Consider the following 19,141-nt stretch of genomic DNA (forward strand, 5'->3'; position numbering starts at 1 on the left):
TGGTACACTGAAAAAATGAGGCCGTTTTATTGGTGATTAAATTCTGCACTGGCAACAATCATTAAGCTAATACAGACAGACTTCAATCAAAGCATGAGCTTTGAATCAGAAGTCGTAAAGTGACATGATGCCTTAATAAATTAAGGAAGTTGTAATTCCTCTCCATCATCGACTCTTCACTTGAAGTTCTTTGCAAACTCCTCTCCTTTCTTAACGGAAGCCTTCAGCTCAGACATGGCCTCAGCAACCATCTTCTCTTCGAAGGGGGAGATCTTGCCAATACCCAGGTTCTTCTCAATTCCATTTTTCTGAGTGAAAGAAGATTTAAGGATTAACCATTCATCGAATGGCCTAGAGAGTAACCTACCAGCTCCAATTAAATGTTACCCAGATGAGATGCAGTCTCAGCCTAGGACTTCTGTCATCTCTAATCTGCCAACCTCGTGCTCCTGGCAAGGCTTGGAAACCTCACATTATTTGTAGCAACTTCTACAGCCTTCACAAGCTTCTCATTCACTGTTCACATTGGCTCCTTCAAGAGGAGACCAATACCAACTGCTCCTTCACTCCTCTTATCTTCAAACCCAGCAGCCCCTGACAACAGAATTTCTCTCCTCGGCTGTTTGCCCTTCACTTGCCACTGGCTCGCAGTCTGAAACTGCTCCAGAGCTGCACTCCCAGGTTTTTGAGATCTCATGTCTACATCCAAACCCTTCCCCCCTTAACGCCCCTCTACTTCTGTTCCCTCAACAGCTCCCACCTAGACAACACACACCATCCTTTAAATCCAGCAGCCATGCCAGGGCTGCAGCATCCTAGTTTTCCACTCCACCCACAGGGTGACAAAAGGAACGCTTCCTTCAGAGTTCAGCACAGGTCCTGAAAGCAATCTATTAATCCTAATCCATGCTGTAGCTCCCCATGTGTCTCAATTTCTGAGGGATTTGCTCGTAGCAGATCAAGCTGAGGAGACAGGATTGCAGACTCTGGTTAATCATATGAAAACCCTTCATAAACAGGCACTGACTTGAGGTCAGCGTGACAAGATAAGTCTGAATCTCTGGTTACTCAGCGACCTGCAGGCTAAAAGCAGATAAAAGCAGCAGCATCCCTGTCAAGCATGAGGTATATGCCCAAGTACAATACCCAAATATTCAAGAACTCTTAAAGGAACGCTCAGCTGTTAACTTCAGCGATACCCAGCTCTGGACTTAACTGGAACCAGTCAGTAAAACACAAGATTAAATCAGTAGCTACTCTTTCTAAACACCGTCATTTCAAATACATACTCCCAGCAGCAGAGGTGTGGAGAAGTATGGGCTTTCCGTCTCTTCAGATCGAACAAAGGCACATTCGATAACCCCTTCCTTTCCATTCATTGCATCCACCAGAGAGAACACAAACCGAGCACCAGCATAGGCCATAGACAAGGTGGCAGATCCTGTAGAAGTTAAATCATTTTTAGAACAGATCACAGCAAAATTTGATACTTTCTTTAGCATCAGAGGTTTCCACACCAATATGGTGACAGAGCTACAGTGTCAGTTTGATAAGCAGCAACTTTTGGCCAGCTATGTACTATTGATTTGATTTATAGAAAGAAAGAGCTTAGTTTGACAGAAAGAGATTCTTTTTAAAGCTGTACATGGTGTGAGATCAGTTAATGTTTAGTCTTGCCTATATACTGAGCTGCTTCTGGTACCACAATTCAGGCATTCACTGACATGGCAGAGCAGCTAGATTTGTAATCAGCAGTTCATAATTCTGCACCGCAGTTGTAAATAAGATTAAACTGAAGACAACTGCATCCATTCAGCTGGCAAACAAAAAATACTTGGAAGCTATAGTCAAGAACCAACCTGCTCCTGCTTTAGCTTTGACAACTTCAGTGCCAGCTTCTTGAATCCTCCCTGTAAGCTTTTCCAGTTGATCCTGAGGAAAGTCCACTTTTGGTGTGCACTAGATTGGAAAAAAAAATACGTTACTATCAGATACCAGTACCAGATTCAGCACAAGGCCACCCACACGATGCTTTTTGTGCCGTTACAGTTGTTATCAACGGTTCTCAATGGCGAAAATTAGTTACCTCAGCTCGCAGGCTGTGTAACAAACTGACCAGCTGCAAGCGTTCACCAAGGCTGCTAGTTACTGCACAGACTGCGACGGGAACCACGCCGAGCTTGCTCAAGGGCAAACCACAGCTGGACAGCAAAACCAGGGCTTGCCATGGTTACTGGGTAGTCCTTTGTACTAGAGCTGCCCTCCAAGCACGTACCAGGCCCCTAGAAACTTCAAAAAGCCACCTTGTAAATATTTGGCTCACTGTGGCATTATGGAAGTCAAGAGCCGTACAAAGGCCCCAGACTGCCAGCAGTATTTAGGAAATTATTGAACCTTCAACTACAGCTATGCAGGTATGGAAAGAGCGGCTGTCTCTGTGCTGGTTGACTAACAAAATCACCCTCTCAGCAGTCAGCTGCTCCAAAGCCATTGCTCTTGTTCCCCAAGAACATTCTTCTGCAAAGGATACTTTATTCCCCACTTAGAGCAAAGCTTTTTCCCCTTTCTTGCAGATTACTCCTAGGCCGTATCCTAGCCACCTCCTCACAAAGCTGCAGCCTGTTTCAGAACTGCATTTCATTCTGGCTTAGATGCATGAAGGGAGTCTCTCCCTGACTGCCAGTCAGGACTGACACATGCCTCCCCACACAGACTGAGTTACACCCCCTCATTTCAATGCTGTGTGTTAAAGTGGTGTTTCCAGTCCACCACGGCAAAAATCAATTCAATTTTCCTGCTGAAGTATGGTATTCGCCTAATGAAATATCTGTCAGAAAAAATAAAACCCAAAAAAACCAGTGCCAAGACACCTGATACACACACTATACCTCGGTTCTTATTCCAAAACTCCTTTAGAGGAGAAAGTGAAGCTATTTAAAGCACCTAGAGGAGTTCAGGTTTAGCTCACTGCCTTCCTGTGTGTTGTAATCTCATCACAGAATGAAAGCAGCCACAAGAGCAGGGATGACTGTCTCAGCACATCACACACCATCACAAAGGCACTTTACATCAATTCTAACATATTGATGAGTGTGATGCCACACACAGCAGTAACTGTGACTTACCTGAGAGATCAGAGGGATGATGGTCTTCCCGGCATGGCCACCAATAACGGGAACATTGACTCGAGCTGGATCTAAGCCCTAAGAGAAACATGAGAATTTCCAGCTTCTGAAGCACACGAACAAGAAAAACAATTAAAAATGCTATGCTTCAATTTCTGCCTAGGTTTTTGCACACATCTATAACCCAATGCTACACGGGCTCAAAGTTTCAGAGGCAGCTACACACCAGGGACAAAGCCAGATCAGCACAGCTGAACTCCACATTACGCTGATAATTTTACACAGCACAATAACCAACCCTACTAGGGCTCTTACGAGCAGTAACCTGTTACAGCTATGAAAAGGAAAGGTAAAAGTCTCTTGAACCACATTTTGCAAGAAACCCTATCCCCATACTGCTCTAGAGAATGGTAACAGGGAATCGTTGCCTTTGCCTCCAGCTCTTCTGGCTCTGTGCAGTGATTTTAAAAGCATTTTTGATAGATCTAATGACCAGAGCATGGTATATCCCTCTCCCAGTATCTGTTCCTAAGACCTACCTTTAATTCAGCCACAAAAGTATTTGCTCTGACAATGTCCAGTGTTGTAACACCAAAGATTCTGTTGGGATTATACACACCATGCTTCTTGAAGACTTCTGAAGTTATCGGGATGGTTGAATTTACCTATAAGGAAGAACAGGTGAGTATTCATTAAAACAAATATAATAATGAAGTCAATGCATGAACCAAACAGGCCAGTAAACAATCCAAAATATATTTCCAACTTGAAGTCAACTGTAGCCAATTATCTTATTTCCTAAACTGAAGGGCAATTTACAGTCAGGCTGGAAGAAAAATCTTGCATTTTCAATAATTTGTTCATTCTCATGACCAAGGCTCCTCCTTTAGCGAGCTAAGACTTCTATTCCAGCTAATACAGCAGCATGTATTATAACCACAGTCATACAGGTGTTGAGATATTTTATATTCAGGCTACCTCTGGCTTCAATATAGCCCAAGAAAAATGGTTTAGTAGAACCAGAGTTTTACTTTTCTGCAAATACCTTGCTGACCTTGAAGATTCTGGTCAAAACTAATAGGAACTCACAGATCACTCTAGTAATTTTTTTTCTTCTGCGTTTTCAAGGCCTCCAGCAAATACTTACCGGGTTAGAAATAATACAGATCATGGCTTCTGGACAGTGCTTTGCACAGGCAGTTGTCAAAGTAGCAACAATGCTGGCATTGGTGTTGAACAGGTCATCACGGGTCATACCTAAAACATATCCAGTACAATATTTTCAGTTATCCACAGCCTACTCATTAAAGGGCAAGCAACTCCATCAAAAAACAATACTCTGGATAGAGATATGTCAGCTTCTAGTTTCATGTATCGAGAGTGTCATCAACAAATGACATACGTCCCAAGCCAACACTGAGAACACAATAAAGCACCAGACGCAGCTCTATTTGAGTAACAAGACTGCAGAGACAGACTTCAATGAAGCCCTGAGGCTTTTTATTATAACAAAGAGAACATACCTGGTTTTCTAGGGACTCCCGCAGGAATAACTACAACATTGCAGCCCTTCAGACATTCTGGCAACTGCTCAGGTCCCAGGAATCCTGGAATGGAAATCATTCAGGCATTATGTTTTTACCAGTTATTAAATATCTGATACTTTGAAGTACAAAATTACACCCAGCGGCACTGATTCCTTCTTAAATTTAGCCTTAAATTCAGACTTATGCTGGAAAGCAAAGCAATACAATTATGGATTGACTCTATTTGGTGTTGTTTCAAAACCTACAGAATGAGAGTGGTGGGAACCTCATATTTATCTGTTTTGAAAATCCTTGGTTCCTCCTGTTACGTGTATTTACTCTCCAAAGACACTAGCTGGCCACTACAGTCAGTGCCCCCAAAGAACTGCAGGTAGGCACAGTCAAGTAAAAGGTAACCTCTTGCTGATCTTCATAGAAAATGAAGATCAGCAGATTAAGTTTTGATTTCATCAGAACCTGACAGCTGTTCCTTCAGAAAATAATTCATGTAGACACCCAGGGAGTGCTAAGTCTGTTTAAATTCAGCACTCGAGCTTTTTTCCAAGATGATTTTACCGAATGTTTCCTGCCAGTTATTACGAACTCCCCTTTCACTGTGCAACCACAGACCATTCTCATCTCCATAGACATCAATCTAAACCTTAATCAGATTGACAAGAAGCTACTTAAATTGATGCTCCAGGACCATGTGAAGATTCTTCTTCATGAGCACAGCAACGGGCACCTCCATGCGTCAGAGACACCTGAGAGGGCCCTTCTGCACACAGAGCGTTTCCAGCGGCTCGCGGTACCTTTAACATTCGCTCTTGTCTCGATGTGGCTGAGGTCGGCGGCAACGCCCGGAGTGTGAGCGATATCGTAGAGGCTGAGCCTGCTCACCAGCGGGCTGTTCTTCAGGAGGAGGGAAAGGGGCTGCCCAATGCCTCCCGAGGCCCCCAGCACGGCCACCTTGGCATTGTTCTGGGGAAAAAAGAAGAGATAAACGCATTGAAGAGATGTTTCAGTAATTCCTGCAGCAGTGACCTCATGGATTTCACCACACTTCCTTTACTTTTATTTCTATTTCTCAATTTCTTTAAGAAGCACTACGCAATTCTGATTGCCTAAACCCACAGAAAGTGATCATGCCTACAGTTTCCCAAAGATCCCTGAGGGTTATTGGTAGAGTAAGTTAGAAAAAAATGTTCTTTTGTGATTTGAAGCTCAAAAGGGAAGGAAGGCTGGGCAAAGAAACAAAAAGGATAATCTTTCTTCAGATGCCATGTCTGCCTCAAGCTAAGGCCTGCTACCCTGCAGACCTACATCTGAATTAGGGTAAAATCTGCTTTGCAGTTTTTCTAGTTTCATTGCTGGTATAAAAAATATGCCTCCCCATTTGGCAAACTAATACATTTAATGGACTACAATAAATGTAAAAAACATTGTACATATGTAAAGAAAAATGTGTATGCCTGAAATAAATTCAAATAGAACCTGCAGCTGTCTCAAGATTAAGCCCCCAGAACACTAAGTGACTTCAACTTCCAGCTTTGAGTGTGGCTGACAAGCAAGTGAAATGAATTCCTGCTTTGTTGCCTTGGAGAACCAATTATACTCTAATGTGCTCTCTGGAAGAAAGTTATTTCCCTCAAAAATGCCTGCACCCCTCTTTGTAGAGGAAGTGTCACTAGATGAGAGTAAAGCTACTTTGAAAGTCCAGAACAACTTTAAAATACAACACTCCGCCAAAACAAAGGAAAACCAGAGGCTACTGCAGAGATGTAACACGGTACTATAATTACCACTGATAAGGACATTCTCTATCACACTGTCTTACCTGATAAAGCCATGAGAGCTCAAAGTCCCCGCATGAACAGATTAATTATTATGCTATGACAAGAAATAATCCACCCAGAAGCTTGATCAGCCTAACCTCAGCTCGCTTTTCTTGCCACTACAACAAATGTAATTTAGCACAAAACTCTCCAAGGGAAAGCAAAGTCTGGCATTAGTCACTGTTACGCCCCATACTTATCATTTGAGTTGATACCAAGAGGTCAAAATCCCATTGCTAATGAATTTAATTCCTATAAAAATAATTACACAAACCTCTGTTGCAAAGCACAGCTTTATAGATGCGATAATAATTTTGTCATGCCACTGGGAACTGTTTATCTGAGAAGATAACGGTTGATCTGCATCTCCCTACGTAGCCGCAGTTCTCTCCTGGCATCAAAAGTCACACACAATGGATTTCACCGTATTCAGGATTACTGTTAAACCCCCAACACCAACTTTAATTCTTAATACATTTAGTAAGCAGGGGCGTATTTCAGTAGAGGAAGGAAGCTGCACGCAAACTTGCGTATCGTCCATTACACACCGTCAAAAAGAGAAGTTTATTTAGAACTAATAGCTTTGGCCAGCACGTTTACAACTGTCTGGAGAATGGCCCGAGCTCCTGGGCCAAGAGCACAGAGGTTTCACAGGGAGAGACACAGCATCACCCCCAGCCGGGCTCCTCTTCCCTCTCACACCACCGCACCGCCCGAGGCGCCTACACACGGCGCACACACCCGGCGCGCACACACACACCCGGCGCGCACACACACACCCGGCGCGCACACACACACCCGGCGCGCACACACACACCCGGCGCGCACACACACACCCGGCGCGCACACACACACCCGGCGCGCACACACACACCCGGCGCGCACACACACACCCGGCGCGCACACACCCCAGGGCCGCGGCCTCCGGCGGGCCCGGCCGTCCCTCAGCCCCCTCTCAGAGCGGGGCCAGGGCCGACCCCGATGGGGTGCGGCCCCGCGGTGCCCCCGCCGCCCGGGCGTGCCGAGGCGAGGGGATGGCGGCGGCGGTCCGTACCTGCGCGGTGGTGGCGAGGCCGCGGCGCAGGCCGGCAGCGGGGCGGGCGAGGCGGGACAGCATGGCGCGGCGGTGACTCCAACGACCTCCACGGCGCGGCGGCTGCGCGGGACCGGCGGCTGCTCTCGCGAGAGTTGCGCCCTCCCCCGCCGTGGGAAGTCTCGCGAGATCTGGCCGTGGTAACCGCCTGGCGTCTCTCCCTAGCAACCGGGCGGGGTGAGCGGGCGGCGCGCCGCCGTTGCAACGGCAACGGGGCGAGGTGGGCTGTAACGACAATCGGCGCGTCCCGACGGTTGGTGCGGGATGGCGGGGATAGAGCTGTGCCAGCCCCGCCGCCTCTACAACATCCTCAACCAGTACCGGCGCTTCCCCCGGCTGTCGGAGCCCAACTACCTGTGCCTGCTGGGTGAGCCGGGGGCGGGACGCCTGGCCGGGCCCCCTGTGCCTGCTGCCTGCGCTGCCTGCTGCCTGCTCTGCCTGCTGCCTGCTGCCTGCTGCCTGCTCTGCCTGCTGCCTGCTGCCTGCTCTGCCTGCTGCCTGCTGCCTGCTGCCTGCTCTGCCTGCAGCCAGGCAGCACGCTCCAGCCTGGGCAGCCTTCCAGGGGAAACAGGGTTTGTGGGCTCCAGCGTACAGCGCTCACTTTCCTTCTTGTAGCTGCTGGGCCCTGCTGTTGGAGCGCTTTTCCCATCCTGTCACAGGTGCTGTGACCCAGTGCTGCTCGACTCTTGTCACATCCAGCTCTTCCTGCTCTGATCCACCCCATGGATCCACCCTTTCCCTTGCTGCTTCTGGAGGTTTTAGAAATTGACAAGATTTCTTGACCATGGCACAAATATTGCTGATAAGCATTTGCATCTTGCATAGTGCCGCTACTGAAAAAAGGGTGTATTGTGTAGTGATATTGTTGAATGTTCTGGTGAGAGAGTCAGCCAGGTCGGGAGTGGGGCTGAGGTGTCTCTGGTGCCCCTCTCCCCATCTCTGGGGCTGCACAGAGGCAGAGCAGCTGCACACCAGGGGGTCAGAGGAGGCCCAACCAGTGGGGCCAGGCTACAGCACAGGCAGAGCAGAGCGGAGCAGGGGACTGGTGCTGTGAATGCTGCGGTACCACACCTGGGTCAGGGATAAAGCTTCTGGCATCACTTGGTCACAGAGACTCACATCAGCACTGGCATTTGTTGTATCCACATTAGAAAGTCTCAGTTTCTAAGAAACCAAATCTCTTTATCTGGTTGATATCTGTGCCTAAATTCCCACTGGCAGAGTTAGGAACAGGGTTCTGCCTTAAAAGTATCAAATAAGCCAATTGCTCTGTCCTGGTTGTTTTTTTCAGATGCCCGGACTCAGCGTGAATACAATGAGAGCCATATCATTACAGCACGCAGGATTCAACAGGTAAGTGGAGGTTACTGTTTGTGTGAACCGTCCCTGGATTTAGCAATTAGCAGTAAAACAAAATTGGATTAAAACCCACAAGAATTGTCCCAGCCTCTCCTGCCTGTTCCAGGCACGTTCCATTTCTGCCACTGGAGGGGTGTATTCTGTCACAAAGCAAAGTGGCTTTGGTAGCCCAAAGGATTGGCACATAGGAGCTATAATGTCAGGAAAAATATTGCACAAGAAGTAGCATATTGTAGCCTTGTGTCACCAAGGACAGCATTGGCATCTTTACAACTGAGGCTGATGAAGCAATCCAGAGTAGTTTGCATCATTTCTGAATTCTAACCTGGTCTTTCAGGGTCAAGTACAGACGTAGCACCAAACCCATCCCATAGCTATAGAGTAGTAACTTGCAAGACTTTGGTAGCATTGATGCCACAAGCAAAGCGTGGAGCTGTGCTCCTGACAGAATTCCTCTGTGATTTTATTAGAGTCCTACGGGGGAGTATCTGGTACCGGACTACGAGGAGCTGAGGTGTGTCAGATACTGCGTGGTGTATGACAACGACACCAGCTCTTTGGATTGCTGTGACAATGGGAAAAAGGAGGAGGAAAAAGGTACCTGTGACTCATGTCAGTCAAGACCTCACTGCAGGATAGATATTCTTCCCATTCCTCATTTAATTTTATGAGCTTATTGGAAGAAATGCAGATTTACTCAGTTTTGTTCAAAATAACTAATATCTGTGCTATGCCTCTGTTTTTTCACTGTGTTGCATATGTTCTTAGGCTTCAAAAATCCAGATTTTATTTCAAAGTTTCCTGGCAGGTCTGGTTTCTTATGTGTGGACTAATCCCTCTGAAGTTCCTTGTTGCATGTGAGGAAAGAATTCTTTTTTTGCACATTTCACTGAGATTGGGCTTGTTCGACAATTGCCTTTTAGGGAACAGTGCTCCAGAGACTGTAGAGACTGACTCAGATTCCTCCTGTTCACAGGGTGAGTACTTCCTTCTCTGAGGGTCATAACAGCCTTTCACATTATCATATTTGGAAAGATTTAACTTTAATGAGGTTGTGATTTGATGGAGTTCCCTGAGAAATGTGGGGAGCTGGAAAGTTTTCCATGTAATTGTTCAATCTTCCTTAAACCGTGGAAACGTTTAGTTTTCATACATCCTTTGGCAAAGAGTTCTGCTGTGCGCAGAACCACTTCTGTACATTTGTTTGGCTCCCGCTAGCTCTACAGAGGCTACTATAGTTTTAGCAAAGATTTACATAATTTTTTAAGGAAAAAAAAATCCTGGAGTGTAAGGGAAATGAATAAAGCAAGCATGTTCATAAATGCTGAGTGATGAGACAGAAGCAGGGGAAGGTGTGGAGGACCAGATGCTGGTTTCTGTTGTGCTGATCTGTTTCAAAAGCAGACACAGCCAGAGGCAAGCGGGATGGATCCCTTGGGAGAAGGAGCGGGAGCAGCTCTCTCACATAATTTGCTTCACAGAGGGGACCGTTTAAAACACTTGTGAAGAATTTATTCAAAGATACTTCCCCCTTTGCCTAAAGCAGACTAAAGAAAAGAGCCTCCATAAAACTATAATTATTAGATTTAAATTAATAATACTTTCATATTATGGGAACTTATTGGAAGCATTTCCCAAAGAATGATGGGGAGGGGAAAAAAATCTTTATCTAGACCTCCAAAAGAAATGAGGAGAGGAATGAGAGATCAAGACAAGAGGTGAAAAGCAGTGTGCCTTGTTATTGACCTGCAGCAACCATTAGAGTCCAGCTTTTAACAAGGCTTTCTGCAGACTATTAGATGAAATAAAAGGAATGTGCTGTTAGTGTCACTGGGCCAGATGTGACCCCTAGTGCTAACGGAGGCTCTAAACCTGCCCTGGCAAAGAGCTTTTTGATCTCCTTAGATGCTGAGGAAGGAACTGCCGTCCGGTACGCCAGAAGCTTGGAGCAGTTCACTCGCAATCCTGTGCTTGTCCTGAGGGGAGGATACAAGCATTTTTCAGCTTGCTACCATTTTCTGGGGACTCAGAAGTTATTTTGGATGCCTCAGGTGAGATGACTCTAATTTGCAAGCAGAAGACATTAGCATTCATATTCAGTTGATGGTGGCTAATGATTCAAGTTAAATTGTAGTGTAAACCTGCTATCAATTTCAAACAAACGAATTAAATGTAATTTGAGTTACTGTGCTTGCCCTGGGTCTCACCGCTAACTCTTTTACAGCCATGCTTTGCCTTTATTATCCTTCTTGTGTTGTGTGAAAGCAAGCTCACGAAAACAACCTGGGAAGGTTTCTCTGATAACCCCGAAACTGGCTACTGAAGAGTACAGATAACTAAACAAACTGTAGGAAATGATGAAAAGAAGCAGGTTCCTCTCTGACTCGTGGTTATCTGGGATGTTACACAGTAAATGTTTTCAGACAGAGGACAATTCCTATCAAGCGCTGTGTTTCAAGTCTATAAAGCTTTTCATCAGGAAGGATCACAAAGCAAGTGCTGTCGCATGGTTTCAACAGGCCCAGAAAGAAAAAAAACATCCAGTGGAATACTGGTATCCTAATTGTTTGGTTTCACTTACAAATATTGAACTATTTCGCTTCTGAGAAAAAATTACCCTTTTTCACACCTAGGACAGGACCTGAGGCAGTGCAGATATAGAGGCAATGGACAGCAGAGAGCATCTCATCACACCGTGCCTTTTGTTTCTGTTGTTTCTGGTTCACATGAAATAGAATCACAGAATGGTTTGGGTTGAAGGGACCTTCAAAGCTCCCCCAGTGCCACCCCTGCCATGAGCAGGGACATCTTCACCAGCTCAGGTTGCTCAGAGCCCCGTCCAGCCTGGCCTGGGATGTCTCCAGGGATGGTTCAGCCACCACCTCTCTGGGAAACCTGGGCCAGGCTCTCACCACCCTCAGTGTAAAAGATTTCTTCCTCATGTCCAGCCTGAATCTCCCCTCCTTTAGTTTAAAACCATCACCCCTTGTCCTATTGCAATAGGCCCTGCTGAAAAGTCTGCCCCAGTCTTTCTTACCAGCCCCTTTTGATTACAGAAAGGCCACAATAAGGTCTCCCTGGAGCCTTCTCCAGGCTGAACAGCCCGTGACACAGTGCTAACCTGTGCGATGCTACAGCACGGGAGGGAAAATCAATTCACTGTGCTTCTTTGTGCAGGGTAGCAAACTGCTGAACTTCCCCATCAGATTCACCTGGACACACAATGCCTCCTTGCCTCTCAGCCTAAGTCTAAATCTCTGACAATTTAAATTGTTAGGCTGCTGCCTTGTTCTGCTATGCCGTTAGCCAGCTATCAGTGAAGGACGTAGAGGCGCTGTCAGCGCCTTGTGTATTTTTGTTGTCAGCCTTCACGCTGCTGACACCGGACGCAGCTGCGGGCTTGTGTTGTACCACTCCAGGGCACCTGCAGCTCTGCAGGCAGCAGATGATTTCATTCAGCCTTGCACACAGTAACCAGGCAGAACATCAAATGGATCTGTTATGCTGCAGTCCCTCCAGACAATGTAAAGAATATATATTATACTACCTCCTTGTTAGCTGGGATTTGTTTCAAGTAATGCCACAATGACAGCAATACTGTTAATTATTCTCAGTAAATCTGGCAAAGACTTCAATATAGAGAAAGTCCAGGTAATTAAATGAATCATTACACTAGAATGTCCTACAGGCTGTTGGCTAAGTGTGTGTTTGATTCTTCACATGACTTCTGTTTAAGAACTTACCAAGCTCATAGGAGCAAATACACTCTCTAAACTGAGCCTATGGTTTCTCTCTGGCAGGAACTAGACAACCTCCAGCTGTACCCTGTAGAAATACTGGAGGGAAAGTTATATATGGGCAATTTCAAACAGGCCTGTGATAAAAAAATTCAGAAAGATCTGAAGATCAAAGCACAAGTCAACATATCTGAAGAGCCTGCCACACTGTAAGTTAAACAGTTCGAGGTGTATCCTCACCTGTGTCCATGCCTGTGAAAAAAGGGACGTGGCACAGCAGCAGAGCCCATTCGCAGAGTAGTCAGTGCCTGCGATTTCCAAGGAAACCTCTGCAGATTCAAGTGCTATTTCATGCTCATTTTTCTGATCTCTACCCCAGAGTAGCACAGCAGCAATGCAGTGCTGCAGAACCTCTGCGTGGGTGGATTGGGTGAAAGGAGGACTAGGAGGTATTTCACCATCCTTCAGGAAGAACCTTCATCTCTGAATAGCTTTCAGAGCAAAATCGTACAAACGCAACAGTGTTTAAGCTAAATCACCAATGTTTCACCATGGTTAGTGTTCCTTCCTTACCTACATCTGTCCGTGCCCACCGTGCTCAGTCTGTGGGCCATGCTGGAAATGCCAGCAGCATTTCTCAAGGTGGTGACCAAACCTAAGTAAGTAACCAGTCCAGTTCCCTACCCCAGTGCATGTTTACCAGCAGATATTTCCAATGCCTTTGGTTCCAGAGGAAAATTTTCAAAGGCTTCTACACCATGGGCAATCTTCCCATGCCCTCTGTATGACGTTCTTTCACATTTCATAGATTCTTCACCAACATTTTCCTCCATTAGTTCTCTGAATTGTGTTCTCTGAGCTTGTGGGAGGAGGAGGTCATAGAAAACCACATGAAGTGAGCTGGGGTGCTATGTTCACAAAACTGCCAGTATACATGCTGTGAAGGCACTCTTGCTCTCAGTTCATCTGTTCTTATTTAGCTCCCAGAGGAAGGAAGCTGTAGGTTAAAACATCAGTGCTGATACCTTGTGGAATGGTAAATCAGTAATTAAACTGGTTTCATATTAGAAGAACCTCCGTGTCTTACCATAACAAATCCCTTATCATAATGTTAATGATGATGATGATGAAAAACTGACACATATAACAGCAAACAAGATTATCAGCTTGCCTCCAACAAACACATCTTTTCAAAGCTGCTTCTCTGGTCCATGTCACACTGTCTGCTCTTTTTCCAGGTTTGCAGAAGGAGACAATTACCTCCATATTTCTGTTCCAGATGAAATTGAAGCAGATCTTTTTTCTTCTTTTGCCACCATTTCACATTTCATAGGTGAGTTGTTCCTGTTCTGGAATTCCTGAGACCTTGCTCACTCTGGGATATTGGATGGGAGTGACTGCAGCAGGAAGCTCAGGCAGGAGGAGATCAGCACACTCCCAGGCAAGCCCACACCCTGATAGATACCAGAGCTGCCTTACTAACCAGCCTGATGGACAGGGAGATTTTACAGGGCATCTAACTCTGATGTTCCCGCTCACTTTAAATAATACCTCACTCACTGAGAATAATGAGCTTCCCAGTAGATCTGAGAAGGCTTTGCTGTAGAATGTCTACCAGGGCTTCATACAATTCCCTCCTTTTGTTCTTAAATACAACCTTTTGACTCTTACCAGCCCAAATCTTTAACAACCAGAGCCTTATTTGAACACAAGTATAACATGCATCGGAGAACTCACCGCAAGATGCTGCTAATCTTTGTGATTTGCAGTGCAGAACCACCATAGAGCTGAGGAGGACTTTCAGGTTGGACGGCATAAATCCACCTTCAGCTGATTACATCAGAGAGCGCAAGAAAAAAACAAGAGTCTCCAGCTCAGTGCCTGCAGCAGCACAGCAGACACAGCTCCCGCAGCTCCATTCTGTGGGGGTGTCCAACCGTGTCATTATCTTTTATCACGCTTATGAAATAACACCTGCTACAGACCAAGGCCCTGCTGAACTGTCTCATACAGACCCAGAAGCAAAAGATCACCCCATCCCCACAGACCTTATAATCTAAGTACAACGTAAGAAATGACAACTGGACACAAACAAAGAAACAAGGAAACAATATTTGAGGATATAATTTTGTAGTCCTGAACTGAATTTGATGATTTGCCTGCATTGAAACCCAAATATCAAAACCCACTTACTTGCCTTTCATTTTGCCCCGTTTTTTTCCCCACTATGATTTCAAGAGTCAGTGTCTTGCTCACATAATTTTGGTAGAAGTTTCCAGAACAAACTGTAGCTGTAGTTCTTGTGGAAGTGTGTACTGTTTACTTGACAGTTTAGTGTCGATTACTGAAACTGGAATGGTTATGGGTGAACACCAGACTAAAGCTCTCCACATACTCTCAGAGTGTGCATATCTTTGCGCCAGGTGTATGTTGGAGTGAGGCTATTTCTGCTCAGGTTTTAGAACAGAACTAATGTGTCATGATAGAAATAAGTCAGAAAACTCTGCATTAGAGCTTGAAGAAAAAGAAAAAAACAAACCAAACCAAAACACAGAACCCGACAACCTCTTGGTAGCACTAAAAGAAGAGGCTTTGCCCTATGAATTCTGGAGTATTCCAAAAACATGTCATGCTGTCTGCTCTGGAGAGAGAGGGAGAGAATTCAAAAGGTTACTAATGAAATACAGAATCTTTCAGGCGTAGTTAGCAGAGTCAATGTGGTTAAGTGTGACAGCATCCTCTTAAAGCCAAGTGGGCTTGGCTTTTGTGGAAGATGAGTTTGCTGATCTTAGCAACTCACTGCAAAATTTCATAAAAACACGATAAAATCAGTTCCCTAAAAAAGATAAAAATCAGCAGGTACAAGTTTCCTACTGGTGACCCCCATGGAGTAGCAAGGGTTTCAAGTCCAAGTCGTCTCCAGTTTGAGATCTGAGTCCTCCCAAACAGGTTTGTGTTCATCAGAAATTTCAGTACCTTTAAACCTTCCTGGGAGGAGATTGATCAGCTGAAGTGATGCTGAGTGCAGCTGATAGGGCACGGCAGGCCATTTTTCTTCAGTTATCTGATGTAAATCTGACACTGATCTGTGATGAAGCATTGGCTGGTCATTGTCATTTGGTTCTGGTCTTCAAAGCCACATTTTAACTCTGTGGATTTTTATAACAAGAAAGGCAAACGCTTACAGAAACTGTAGCTGGCAGTGCCCATCTGCTGCTGTCAGGGTTCGTGAGGGCTCCTGTCGCTCAGGCTGCCAGCCTGTCAGCTGTCACCAAACCACAGCTCGACTGTACCGTTGAGAGCTTGATTTCCCAGGTCACTAATTTGCGATTGGCATTTCTTTACTCAGACGCTCAGCTGGAACACGGGGCGGTGCTGGTGTTCTCCAAACTGGGAATAAGCCGGAGCAGCACAGCAACCATGGCCTATCTTATCCATTCCCACCAGTTTACCCTGAAGGTACGTCACTGGTGTATTTCCCACAGACACTGACTGGGTCTGCAGCTTATTTCTGTTTCTGAAGCCTCATTACTGTAGTAATTAGAAATACATTATCTGTGCTTTCATGGAGACTATCCACCTGATAATGTAGCAGATTATATGAGATTGCATCTTCTTTATACCATTAAGGAGGTAGATTAAGTGTGATTTTTGGATCTGTGAGTCCTTACCCTGGCACCTGTGATACTCATGCATTTCCCTACCTAACTACGGGGCTATAAAAAGAAAGATGTGGTTACATATCTTACAATTTCTGCACTCCTGGATCTGAGAAACTGAGTATCTGGAAGCTACTGGAGTTAATCCCATCTCTTAACACCATGGGATTACAGGGAAATTGAGAACGCAGTGCTTGCAGGGCTCTGGTTTACCACTGAGCTCAGCAGCACTGGCTTCTTCCAAAATCCTATTTTGTTTCTCCAGAAGCAATCCCTTCCCACAGGTAGGACTGTAAAGAAATCAGGAACGGGATAATAATAGCCCAGGAGGGATGTACAGGTTAATTGGCCAGTACACTGTGTTCCACAGCTCTGAGTAACGTAAGAAAAATAATTAACGATGGCTGAGAGTGGCCGGGCTGTGCAATAGCCTGGTGGCCTCTCCCCAGCTGCTGGGTTTTGTTTCCTTCGCACACAGCGCACGAGCATCGCATTGCACTGGGCACCATTTACTGGTACCTGCTTCACACAGCACATGAGAACTGAAAAGTGTCTCCTTAAAAACCTTATTCTTGTCTGGGAAGTGTTTCCTCCCTTGGGAGCTTGAAAGGGTTGATCCCAACTTCACTGAAGCTGGGCCTCTATCTAATAATTCAATTGATTTTGTGCAAACATTTGCAATATGAGAGGAAATCTCTTACCATCGCTGTGTGCCAAGGGGTAGTTTCGGGTTGAACGTGCCAACAGGGCTGCAGAAACTATATTCTCTCTTCTTCTAATGCTGGGTGTGATTGCTCCTGCACACTGATAACCATTCCCTCGCACACCAAATTACTGGAGGTGCTTGCAACCGCAGTGCAAAAGTCAAAGGCTGATCCTTGCAGTTTCTCTTGAGATCAACAGGCTGATCTCAGCATTTTACTAAGTGCCAAAAAATAGAAGAAGAAAAGGTTGACAGTGCAGTGGCGTGTTGTGGCTGGCTGGACAAAGCTTTCCTGGGGGATTACCCAGGCAGACAAGCTTGTTTCTTGCAGACAAAAGCAGCGCAACAAATTCCTGTGTGATCCTTCACCCAGTCTAGGCAAAGATCTTTGAAAGCTTCGAAAGACATGGATATTGCAAAAGGAAGGCGGACTTGGGATGTGCAGCCCCTTATTCTATGGGTAACTGATATGTGAAGTAGATCTGTTGAGTTCAGGGGAACTACAGATATCCACAGCATGGGCCCAGGGGAGTAAATATTGGAAAATCAGCCTCGGAACCTGCAGAATCACTGAGATTAGAAAAACAAAACAGTGGCACGCTATCTTCTAACCTTTGGTCTCGTGATGCTTAAGCAATCCTCCCAAGTGCAGGGGGCAAGTCACTTTTAAAAGCAGGAAGATGAGCACTACTGGGCAAACCCAAGGATGCCACTGGAGTAAAGCGGAATAATCCAAGTGGATCTGCCCTTTGTGTAGCAGAGTTCCTAACTGATTACATGGAATTAACAAATAATTGAGGTGGCTGTAATTAATGCAGTGGGATAACTGGAGTTTCATAGCTGCTCTGCCACAACAGGTCACACCAATCCAGAAACACGATAACCTTTGCTGCTTACCTGTGAATAGCTGATGCTTCACTGCTTTGCTTATCACCCATAGAAGAAAAAACGTTTTAGGGTAGAAAATCCAGGAATGCATTGCTCCATCAGTGTAAAATAATGCAAGATAGGTAGGGAAAGCAGCCCGAGCTGTCCTCATGTCCAGGAGAGGGGTGTGAAGGCGACGGGCTTCTCTGAAGTTCACATCTTCATCCAGTCTGTCCCTGCTTTGGTAGCAAAGTCTTATCTGCAAGTTCTTGCTGTCCAACACGGGGAGTAAATACAAAGTTGTGTCTTTTGTAAGTGTAGTTCCTTTGTGTAAACACCCCAAATGCACTTTCAGTTCAAATTCCTAACACTCTTTTGCTTTTCTTCTTTTTACAGAAAGCTTGGTACTATGTTCTGGAGTGCAAAATGAATGTGATACCACACCGGGGCTTTGTGAAACAGCTCTTAGACTGGGAGAACAAAGTCTATGGGGTGGCACTCACAGACTTCTCTGAACTAAATTACTGACAGGTAGCAAAGAGAATAGCCAGAAGGAAAAAGCTTTTTACTGTTTGAGCCACCGTGTTGGTAGGAAGTTACTTGAACTCTTGTTTGAAAAACAGATCTTAGCGTAAAGGAAAGACTTTCCTTTTTACCTCCATATTTTTTGGGGTCAAATTTGAAGCCATTTGGGAAACTTATCTGTGCTGCAGAAGGTGCTGGTGAAGGTGAAACAGAATTTCCCTGTTTCAGAAGTTCCTCCTCTCTGTGTGTGCCTTCTCAGCTGCCCACGGACACAGCGTGTCACAGACTCGCTGGCTGGGTTGTTTGTCAAGACCACGTTTACTTACCACCTCCTAATACCTAATACAACAACCAAACCACTTGGCGCAGCTGGTAACTTTGATGCACCAATTCTGTTATGTTAAACCTAAACTCATACTGTCCTCTCTCCTACTGCACTGTGAATTCTTTGTGTTGACATTACAAAATAAAACATTACAGAAAACACTCCCAGGCTTTCACACAGAATGTTTGGGGTTGAAATCACAGAATGATAGAATGTCAGGGATTGGAAGGGCCCTGGAAAGCTCATCCAGTGCAATCCCCCCATGGAGCAGGAACACCCAGATGAGGTTACACAGGAAGGTGTCCAGGCGGGTTGGAATGTCTGCAGAGAAGGAGACTCCACAACCTCCCTGGGCAGCCTGGGCCAGGCTCTGCCACCCTCACTGAG

The 19,141-nt window shown here is 45.6% G+C and overlaps 2 protein-coding genes across 2 annotated transcripts; one reads left to right on the forward strand and one right to left on the reverse strand.

Annotated features, from left to right (window-relative positions):
- MDH2 (malate dehydrogenase 2) lies at positions 1-7,674 on the reverse strand. The gene is made up of 9 exons (XM_082068272.1): positions 7,541-7,674; positions 5,464-5,632; positions 4,649-4,732; positions 4,273-4,382; positions 3,665-3,790; positions 3,126-3,203; positions 1,860-1,959; positions 1,290-1,441; positions 1-308 (listed from the first exon to the last, which is right to left on the reverse strand). Exons 1-9 carry the CDS (start codon positions 7,601-7,603, stop codon positions 177-179), a joined length of 1,014 nt encoding a protein of 337 aa, XP_081924398.1. The 5' UTR covers positions 7,604-7,674; the 3' UTR covers positions 1-176.
- An 83-nt stretch (positions 7,675-7,757) lies between these two features.
- STYXL1 (serine/threonine/tyrosine interacting like 1) lies at positions 7,758-18,881 on the forward strand. The gene is made up of 9 exons (XM_082068713.1): positions 7,758-7,946; positions 8,871-8,932; positions 9,409-9,535; positions 9,862-9,915; positions 10,844-10,989; positions 12,739-12,884; positions 13,914-14,008; positions 16,025-16,134; positions 18,301-18,881. The coding sequence occupies exons 1-9, from the start codon at positions 7,844-7,846 to the stop codon at positions 18,430-18,432; spliced, it is 975 nt and encodes a 324-aa protein (XP_081924839.1). The 5' UTR covers positions 7,758-7,843; the 3' UTR covers positions 18,433-18,881.
- The last annotated feature ends 260 nt before the right edge of the window (positions 18,882-19,141 follow it).

This window comes from Streptopelia decaocto (genome assembly GCF_964273445.1).
Source record: "Streptopelia decaocto genome assembly, chromosome: 18".
Classification (NCBI taxonomy): domain Eukaryota; kingdom Metazoa; phylum Chordata; class Aves; order Columbiformes; family Columbidae; genus Streptopelia; species Streptopelia decaocto.

Excerpts from the sequence above, each read along its gene's own strand:
- MDH2 (XM_082068272.1), bottom strand. The coding sequence starts at position 7,603 with ATGCTGTCCCGCCTCGCCCGCCCCGCTGCCGGCCTGCGCCGCGGCCTC. Across the intron at positions 1,960-3,125 it reads TCATCCCTCTGATCTCTCAG|TGCACACCAAAAGTGGACTT; the intron begins GTAAGTCACAGT and ends TTTCCAATCTAG. Across the intron at positions 1,442-1,859 it reads CAAAGCTAAAGCAGGAGCAG|GATCTGCCACCTTGTCTATG; the intron begins GTTGGTTCTTGA and ends TAACTTCTACAG.
- STYXL1 (XM_082068713.1), top strand. The coding sequence starts at position 7,844 with ATGGCGGGGATAGAGCTGTGCCAGCCCCGCCGCCTCTACAACATCCTC. Across the intron at positions 7,947-8,870 it reads CAACTACCTGTGCCTGCTGG|ATGCCCGGACTCAGCGTGAA; the intron begins GTGAGCCGGGGG and ends TGTTTTTTTCAG. Across the intron at positions 9,916-10,843 it reads AGATTCCTCCTGTTCACAGG|ATGCTGAGGAAGGAACTGCC; the intron begins GTGAGTACTTCC and ends TGATCTCCTTAG.